The sequence below is a fragment of the Coloeus monedula genome (assembly GCF_965178545.1).
Source record: "Coloeus monedula genome assembly, chromosome: 1".
NCBI classification, from domain to species: domain Eukaryota; kingdom Metazoa; phylum Chordata; class Aves; order Passeriformes; family Corvidae; genus Coloeus; species Coloeus monedula.
Genome location: NC_138781.1, coordinates 41,680,880 through 41,690,909, shown reverse-complemented (window position 1 = coordinate 41,690,909; position 10,030 = coordinate 41,680,880). Strand labels below are relative to the sequence as shown.

The window sequence follows — 10,030 nt, the reverse complement described above, 5'->3', positions numbered from 1 at the left end:
TGCTACATTTTAAAAATGCATTTGCAATGCTTGCTGTGTTACGCCAAAAGGACTCAGATTTGAGCCAGCATAAACAGGATGTCGGGGCCTGAAGATCTTTGCCAATACGTGGCCAGTGGTGGGGACTGCTGGGGGGTGGCCACTGCCACCAGTGCACTGGCACACGCTGGGGCCAGCCACAAGGATGCTTGGCTTGCCAAGGCTCAGCAGGGCTAGAAACCAGAGAGGTGTGGGCAGTGAGCCTTTGCATGCCTGTTGGGAAGCTGAGAGCTGTTCTGTACTTGGCAGAGGGTAGCTGGCTTGAAGGAAGAGCTGGTCACCTGTGGCTGTCTGCTTGAGGGGCACCTAGGTAGGGCCTCCTTCCCAAAGCCCTCATTTTGCTGATTGTAGACTAGATGTGGCCACTATGCTTTGCACACCTGACATTGGCTGTGTGTGTTGCTCTGTTCAGAGCACTGGGTGCCAGAGAGACTGTGAAATCTCTGACATGCTGTGAAATCCTTGACATGCTCAAAATTCCATGAGGCCTTGAGCAACCTGATTTAAGGTGCCTCTTTTGAACTTGACCCTGGACCAGACGATGAGCAAGCACAGCAATGGACCCGGATGCCCCTGCCATTGACTTATGAATGAGGACATGTGGGTACTTCTTTGAGGTATCCACACTTGAAGGTTCAAAAGGAGATATTCAGTGCAGCCAAGTATGAGGGCCAGTGGAGGTTTTGGCACGAAAATTCAATCATTGAAAAAATGGTGATGTCTGGAGCATCTCAGATGCCAATATCAGGCACTGGTGGACTGCACCCTGTGCAAAGGCTTAGATTCAACCCAAGTGACATTCAAGGCAACTCAAAGAGGGCAGAGGGAAGTATCTTGCTCTTTTTTTATTTGGTGCCTCTGTTCTGCTTGTCTTCCATGGGAGGGGTATCAGCTTAAAAAGGTAGAGAGCAGTAACTGTAAGGCACAAGCACATTAATCATGCACTTCTCAGTGACACAGATCTAGTGGGTTGCCTTCTGGTTCACTTAAATAACAGCACCAAAATGACTGGGGTCTAACTACGGCCTTATCATAGAACCATAGAATCCATTAGGTTGGAAAGAAGTTTAAGATCATGGAGTCCAACAGCTAACCCAAAACTGCCAAGTCCGTGACTAAACCATTTCTGTAAGAGTCACATCCACATTGAGACCTGAGCAAACCAGAAGCAGGAAAGCATCAGCTGTAAACCCTTTCTCCATCCCTTCCTTTGAGACTAGTGAAGGTATAACAGTGCAGGAGCTAAGGGGCCAGCAAGTTTGGCTATCTGCTAGTGCTGCTCTGCTGAAGGGCAGGGCAGGGACTGGGGGAAGGAGTCATTAGCAAAGCAGGACACATGCACATTGGACACACTGAGCATGACATTCAGGACCCTGGTGGGAAGGAACGGACTCGAATCATTTTAGGATAGGGTTCATTTTAGGAAGAGCCCTCTCCCTATCCTGGATACTCCAGAGACGAGAGACTAAATTGAGTTGGTGTTATTTTATTTGCTCCAATAAACATTTGATTTATACAAAACAAAACAAGACAAAAACCCCCTCAAAACAGTTTACAAAGCAAGTTAAGTGTTTGAAACTTTTGATATACAAGAGTATATATTGCTCACATTCCTATTTCATACATGATGTACAGGTGAAATATTCCTTAAAAGAATAAAAATTTTCCTTTACATGTAGTGTTAAAAAACCCCATAAAAACGTCAGTACTGTCAGGAACTATTCATCACCATTCCCTGACCTTCTGTGTGGATGGAGGAAGAGAAATGGGCCGTGACCTTCCACCTGCCTGGATGCACTCCCCACCCACATCTCCTACCTCTGCCTATGGCCCTACGAGTTTACAACATTGCATCCCTACAAAATTGCCATAGTATCTTCTGACCTCCACTGAAATTGTGGAGATTTTGCCCCACTCTGTTTAAATATTTCTGAGCAGTTTGGTTAAAAGGCAAAAAAAAAAAAAAAAAAAAAAAAAAAAAAAAAAAAAAAAAAAAGCAGTTACAAACCCATTTCAAATAAAGTATTTGCCATCATAAATCATCATAAATCTTAACTCCTATTTGAATAAGCATGATTCCTATTGACTTGCATGGCAACATCTTTGAGAGGAATATTGATATTTATCTGTCAAAGGTGTTTAATAAATCACACCAGATATATCTGTCCAGGATTGGTTTCTGCTGGTTGAATTTCTAACTTGCAAGGCCTGCTGACATGCTATGAGGAAGAGAGAAGTGGATAAATCACTGTAAAACACCTGAAGACAAAATTTTTAGCACTTATTAAACACATTGCTGTCATGTATATAGGCCCAATGTGATGTCAACTGTCTTAAGCATTTTGGGGAACTGAAAGAATGTAAGCAATGAGGGATCCTGTTGAAAAACTTTCTTTTTTTTTTTTTTTTTTTTCTGTGAATTGCTGACTTGCTGAGGCAGCCCTAAATGCAGGCAATGCTGAGGGCAGGATATGCCATTAACCTATTGCTATGAAGCTTTCCGTCACCTCCAATGTCTTTCTGCAAAAATAAAGGCACCAGTTGTTGTCTCTTACTCTGGAAAACACAGAACAGAGTCAGACTGTGGTTTGTCCAGCAATTAGACACACATACAGGGGAAAAAAAAAGTTTGTTCTTACAGCAACACAATCAAGGTAAAAGAAAGGGAAAAAAAGTAGTATTGCCTGCACTCAGAATGCACAGCAAATATAAAACATCTGCTTGGATTGTTGCTGGCCCTGTCCTGTTCTGTATGGTTTGGGGGTGGGAATGGGAGGAAGGGAAAACTCATCCTGCTGGTATTTTGCAACCTGCTTACAAGCAGCACGAATTCAAAGCAATAAACATACAACATTAATGAACTCTATAACAAAACACACATGTGAGAAGGACCAAAACTCCTCACACGCCTGCTCTGGGACACTTTGAGGACTTCAGTTAAGATGAGAGGGAAAAGACATTCCTGAACCTTCCACAATGTGCTGCAGACAGGACCATGTAAGTACAACTGCAAAGTCAAACTGGCCTGTCTGCTGTGAGCCTGCTCCTGCAACTATGAACAGCAGGACCACAGCCAGGTGGTCACAGCATGTGCTTTGAAAGTCATCTTCTTATTGCATTTTATTTCTATTTTTTGGCAGAATGCTTAGTGCACAATTGCTGGTGTGGTGCTATACCAGTCTCCCCAGGCTCCTTCCCTAAGGAGTGGGATTTCTAACGCACTGGTCATTTCCTGGAAGCACTTTTTTCAACAACTTTTTTCCCCCCAGGACATAGCTGTTTATAGATATATAGATAGATATATATATATACATACACACACATTTTATAGCCATATATGTATATATATATATATATAAAAATAGCAATTTCATAGTTATATACAGGCATTAATAAAGTGCATAATGTTATTGGCTATTTTCAAATCTCATTTCCTGAGGAAGTGCTACCATACATAGCTCCTCCTACGACATGGTGCCGGCTGCCAGTGCTAGGGTATGACGGCTACTCCCCCAGCTTTTATTTCCCCAGATACATCTCCCTGTCCAGAGCTGGAACCTAAAGGGAGTAGTGACAGCCTCAGTCCTCCAGGAAGAAAGTCAAGGCACTGATCAAGACTTCTTCCTTTGCCAAGGTGAACACGTCTAGGAGCGACTTCCCTCCGTTCCGGAGCTCTCGGGCACACGCTACTTCGCAGTGGTCACGGAGCCGTCCTCGGGAATCTTCTCCTCCGAGCAGCTCCTTCCTGAGAGCCTGTCGTGGTGCTTGAGCTCGCTGAAGCGCTCGGCCACGCACTGCGCCGTCAGCCGGGCCTCGGGGTCGTGGTCCCAGCACTCGATAAGGGTTTCACACACCATCTGGATGCCCTGCAGGGAGCACAGCGAGAGCAGCCGTGAGCGGCCCAGCCACCGACAGAGCTGCTCTCTGAGAGCTGCTTTAGTGCCCTCAGAAGTTTGGGGGTTATTTCACTTGTGTCCCGGAGGTTCTTTATGGGATCTGCTGCTTCTGCCATGGGGGCATTGATACCTTTTTGGTTTTTTTTAAAGAAACCCTACTACAATATTTTCAGCACTTTAGTTGGTACCGTCATTTCTGGGCATGTGTTCTGATATGTTATAACAAGAACAACGGTGCTTTGGACTAGTGCTATAGAATCAGGCAGGGTTTTTTTGTTTATTAAATATGATAAGAATTCTAGGACAACATGACTTCTTGCTCAACCCATGCCTTTGTGTGCCTGAATTCTGTTTGAGTTTTTCAAACAAAATTCTGATTGCCAGCAACACTGGGCTGTATATCAGCTCTTTATGAATTCCTTGTGGACTACCTAAATCTATGTGCAAATATGGGCCACAATCCCACAAACACTTAAACACATCACTCACAGTTGGAACTGTTTAACCTTCATTTCAATTCTGATGCAAATGTTTACAGGAGCAAAAACCCAGTTGCATCTCTGTAATGCATTTTATAAACATGAGGTATTTTCCAGGAAACTGTGTTTTGCTTTATGACACTAAAAGCCCATTAAGTAGGATTTATCTTAAACTTATTTGAAAAATAACATTTCACAACACTGCATTAATTGTATAATTTACCTAATTGGTGATGTTGACTGATGTCAGTGCTAACAGCAGAATGTTACTGTCTGTATAAAAATAACATTAGTTTTCTGCTGGCATTGAAATTACAAGCAGTAAATTAAATTAAATATTAAACATTAACTTGAAATCAATAGTGCAACAAATTTCATTAAGGGGGGTGTGGGGGTAATTGTAATATGTAAATCCATTCCAGAATTTTATCACGATGAATAATGAGTTCATTACAAAAACACGACTGCAGAGGAAGGAAATGAATATGGAAGAGCCATTACAGTAAGAACAACTTTTATGGAGTTCAAAGCAGATCCTCAGCTGCTGCAAACTGTCACAGCCCTGCGGAAACTGATGCATCACTGCATTTTAGATAGCACAATGTGAAACACTGAAGGGATTCAGGCGAAGGGAATTAAATCCACCTTCATTAAATGTTATCTGAGTGTGTTATCCTGCATCCATTTCCTTCCTTAGACTCCTAGCTGAACCCTGTTGGAGCCAGCTGTGCCCATTCTGGTGACACACAAGCACAAGTGCATGGCCCTCCTGGTTGGTGGGGTGCCCTGTGCTGGGGGCAGATTGAGATGTGGGTTTTACATATGGAAGAAATCTCTGAAATCAAATGCAGGACATCTAGGCCCAAATCCATGATCATTTTACTTGCCAGATCATTACCAGAGGTGATGAAATCCACGTGTATCCCACAGCTCTTACCCCAGTACCTCAAGCTGCAGCTCTCCACACACTCAGCCTTGCTGTCAAGGGCTTTTAGTGCTGCTAGTATCAGATACCCAGGTGTCCCTCAAAATTCAGCATTCTTTCCTTGTTAAAAGCCCCTTCTCAATAACCCTACTCTTCACAGCTGAGTACATAAGGAGCAAGTCCCTGCAGTCCAGGAAGGAGCTGCACTCTGCCATAGTCATCAGGTGGCAGGTGTTCTCGGTTGGAAAGATGATTGATTTTGGCCAGTCACTTGGTCTTTTTTAAGTAGATGTCAGACTGATTTTAACTTCCCAAATGGAATGAAAAAGGGAGTGTTACATTGCTCCTGATGGAAACAGTAGATGACATTCTTGGTTGTGTGGGCTTTTATAAATGGTTGTGATAGTTTCCTTTTGTCGGTAAAGACCGCTCAGCGTATTTCATTGAGAAGTGGAATGACCAAACCTCACTTCTCTGATATGAGTCACATTTTATCTGTACTGAAAAAACTAGTGAGAGCAAAGGTGAAGAGATGCATGCCTTTGGCTTGTTTTCATTCAGTTTCATGTACTAAAAAAATCTACTATTGCCTAGGAAGTGCAACCGTAGTGCTCGTGAATGGAGGAAGCTGACAAAGTGCTTTGTGATATGCAGGGGAAACGGACTGCTAATGCACAACCTGAATAAAACCAGACTGGCTTGCTGAAGACTAATTTCATATTTCCTTAAATCTGTCAACAGCTGGGATACAACTATGACTGGTCTCCATGACAAAGTATGAGATTTGCTTTCTCTGCTTAAGAACCTCTGTAGTAGGATGGTCTCCCTGGAAATGGGGCAAAACAAGTTGAACAGTGCCCGATTTGCAAGCTACCAATGGTGAATGGAGAAGGTGGTCATGCTGCTTTAGGTGTTAAATAATGCTGAAATCAGACTGACTCAAACATCTTGATGGTGAGGTGAAGATGTGGTAGACCTGGTAAACTGCCTGACAATAGAACGAGTGATGCTACTAATAACTTATCTAAAGCTGCTGAGCTAACAGAGCTGGCCTGGAGACATCTGACTGACAGCTCCTATACCATGTAGTACATAATTCTGATTAAGATATTTTTGTCTAGTCATTATCATAATAAATAATTTATATTTATATTTATATAAATATATCTGGTTTGCCATCCTTAATCGTTTGAGACAAAGTTGTATAATGGTTCAATTGCACCTATATAATCGTTAAAACGTAAACTGTTGACAAAATCTGGGGCTAAGACCGGATCCAGCCACACCTAGACTCCTCTCTGAGAAGGTGTTTAGAAAGCAAGGAGATCCTTTCTGTACCTCATGACTCAACAGGAGGGCTTCTCTAATAAATTTTGTCTGAAGCTCCCATTCTGGCTGCAACAGAGGCCCATGTGAGAAGTTGTTGTCTTTGCCCCTTCAGAACCTACACAAAGTGTGCTTTAAGGGCCTAATTATTCTGTGGCTCTCTGGATGATTGTTGGATCTCAGGTTTCCAGTGTTTCTGTTTTAATTGCTTTTAGATTACACTGGTGTGCAGCAGGAATCGCAGGGCTTTGGGGCAGGCACAGTACAGAGAACTGTGATGTCTGAACCACATCAGCACCAGTGTCACTGTGTGACAGAGCTCTACTCCGTGCAAAGAGAGGTCCAGCCTGTTGGGCAGGGCACTGAGTTAAGGCTCAGGCTTCAGGCAGCAGCTAAATCTACAGTGCAGCTCCCACCGCTCACAGCTGGTGCTCTTACCTGATGGTTAAGCCAGGAGCTGGGGATCTCGGGTCGCCCTCTGTCTCTTAGGACATTGTCCTTCATGCTTTCCACACAAGGGTGTTCTCGCACTTTGGAGCCAAATGGGGGCTCGTACTCTTTCACTTCTGACAAGAGAAGAAGCAAACACAGGGTATTTAGCTGGGCTGTGCTGGTGCCAAGAGTGAAGGGAGCTGGCTGTTCTCTGAGGAGCAAGAGCTACTGATTAGCTGCTCACTGCCACTGTTCTGCTTGACCAGCTCCAAACAAAGCAAAGCCAGTTGGCATTTTCAAAAATGTTTCAAATGTGTTTCTCCCACACACTCCCTCCCTCCCCTTTTGTTTCCTAGCCAACAAAAAATTTCTCATTTAAACCCTTCAGTACATAATAATATTAGCAACAGTCCAAGAAGCAGAGTAATCTATAATGGTTTGTGAGCCTTTCAATCTCTGCTGAGGTAAAAAACACAGGAGCTTTAAGGTGAGTTTTGCCTGAGCCAAGCTTTTGAAGATCTAGTCACCCTTAGCTCTCCTGGAGTCCACACACACTTGCTAGGTGAAATATAAACTGAAATCTATTTAGGTCATGAGATGTGAATGTACAGATTGCTAGGATGAAACAGTTGCTTGAAAAGGACAAAGATACAGTTAAGGAGCAATGCTGGAAGCTGCCATACTGCCCTTGTTTACTCACTCCTAAGCTGCATTCTTTTCTAGAAAGTAGTAGTCTGCTCTTATTTTAGACTTCCTTCCCAAAATGGATCAGTTTTGGCCTATTATACCGGGGCACAGCTTTCTGAAGGGACTGCTGCAACTCTAGTTTTTGTTCGCATGCTGCATATTTTCTTTGCTTTTCTTTAGAGAGAGAAAGGAAGAGGCAGACATATGGGACCTTTGGAGAAAACTCAAGAAATCTCTGAGAGCGGAAATATTATAGTAGATGCTGACACAGTGTAGAAAATGCTGTGGTTTCTTTGGGAACAGATGGAGCCTTTACTCACAGGCCTAACGACTTGCTGGTATCAGATAAAGATTTATGAAGTTGGCCTGTTCTTCTGCCTCTTATTTCTTTCTAGGAATTAATTGAGGGCAAGAAAAACTGAAGTGTAATCTACAAAGCAGTCTGGAGAATGCATGCGAGTGCCCAGACGATGTGTGAAGAGAGACAAAGGAGTGGAGAGACAAACCACTGTTGCTTAATGTTACAACCAAAGTTCAGCTGCACTCAGTTGCTCACTCCTCTCAAGGTGTAAAAAGCTCCAAGAAAGGTGGTAAGGATTAAAGGCCCAGAAGAAATAGGAAGAACCTCTAAAACTTGGCTTTGTTTACTCTGGAGAGCAAGGTAAGGATGGAGTCATATGATATGCTACTGAAAATAACTAATGATCAAGATAACACACGTCAGATCCGTCATGTCTCACAATAAAAACAAGGCAGTACTGAAGAAAACTAACTTTGGACTTTTCTCCTTGAAGTCAGGCTGTAGATCTCACCTGTATGTGATGGCCATGAGACAAAGACTTTATAAGGCTAATGCTTAAAAAGAATGGCCAAGTTACAATAACAAACATTTTGGAAGGGATATTAAACCTTGTGCTTCAAATGTTCAGCGTTTAGACATTCAGCTGCAAACAACTGTGTGCAGTGCAGCGGATCACCCCATAGATGCCCCCTACAGAGCTCTCCTTCCTTCTCCCTAGCCATCTGGTGCTGGCCACTGTCCACACAATGCTCTGGAGAATGGCTGTAGTCCAGAAACAGAACTCCTGTATTTTAAAACCCAAGTGCCAAAGACTGCTTCGCCTTCTTTCCTGTACAAGAAGGCATACCAGTTTCACCCACATTAATCTGAGTCGGAGATTACTCAGCCAAAGTAAATTTACAAGACTTCAGCCCTAGAAATGAATTGGGAAGTTGCCACCTTACTAGTCAGACCTGGGTTACCATGCAGCGGATGCACAGTGATTATATTGCACATACCTGTATGTTCAAAGCTAACAAAAATATTAAAGTTCGCTGGGAAAATTTAAATCGCATGACCTAGATGGCCATTTCCTGCACCATCTCCACCAGTCATGGTTTAGTTGTGGTAGTGGTCATGGACACCAGCCAAGACTCTGAGATCTTGCAGTGTGAGGAGTCGGAGGAGTCTGAATGACCAACAGAGGAAAGTTGGTGCTGTGGTACCGACTTGTTCCCTCTCACTGATTTAATCTGAAGGTTGCTCAGGTTCATGAGGTGGTTCAAGCAGGAGAAAGGAAAGCCTTTCCTGGGATCTGATAGATTCATAATACATTTTCCCTGTTTGAGAAATTGTTTATAAGTTATGAGCATTCCTCTTCCAAAGATAAAGACTGGATAATTTTCACATTTGGATTTTTTGTTGCTGCTTTGTTTTTGTTTATGGTAAAGAAAGAGAAATTGAGGCCAGATGCCAAGTCACTGTAATGACTTTCTACTAATACAGTCATGCCTTCCCTCAGTTTGAAAAGCATGCGGCATCTTCTTGCTATTTATTATCGTGTTTCCCTTTCCCTTGGAAAGAAAAAAAAAGCCCACTAAATCCTCATGCAGTAAGTCATCCTGATGCTGTGGAATCTCAACTGTCAGACACATTTTGCAGTAAGAGCTGGTGTTATTCATGGATCATGTTTACCTGCTATAGTAGATGTAATAGATGTCAATTTGAGGTAGGTTAAGATGTTTGTGCCTAGCTGCCTGTGCATGGCTGTATCCTGATGCTGATTCTATTTCTCATGTCTTATATGTTTCTTTTGATCGGTTTTAGGCCGGTTGGGCACTAAATACGACAACTGGATGAAGTACCATAAATACGTCAGGAACCATGAACTACAGAACCTTTAGCATTCAATAATGGCAGACTTCCTTCAACTTTAACCTCCAGCATTTAATCTTCATGGTTGAGA

At 42.9% G+C, this 10,030-nt stretch overlaps 1 protein-coding gene across 4 annotated transcripts in view; it reads right to left on the bottom strand.

Moving 5' to 3' along the window:
* Nucleotides 1–2,015: 2,015 nt before the first annotated feature.
* Nucleotides 2,016–10,030, bottom strand: part of TGFBR2 (transforming growth factor beta receptor 2) — a 60,619-nt gene continuing 52,604 nt past the window's right edge. For all 4 annotated transcript variants that reach the window (XM_082283342.1, XM_082283341.1, XM_082283343.1 and 1 more), the window contains 2 exons: nucleotides 7,104–7,231; nucleotides 2,016–3,905 (listed from right to left, as the gene is read on the bottom strand). In XM_082283342.1, coding sequence (XP_082139468.1) covers nucleotides 3,726–3,905; nucleotides 7,104–7,231 — 308 coding nt within the window. In that variant the 3' untranslated portion in view covers nucleotides 2,016–3,725. The remainder of the gene's footprint in view (nucleotides 3,906–7,103; nucleotides 7,232–10,030) is intronic.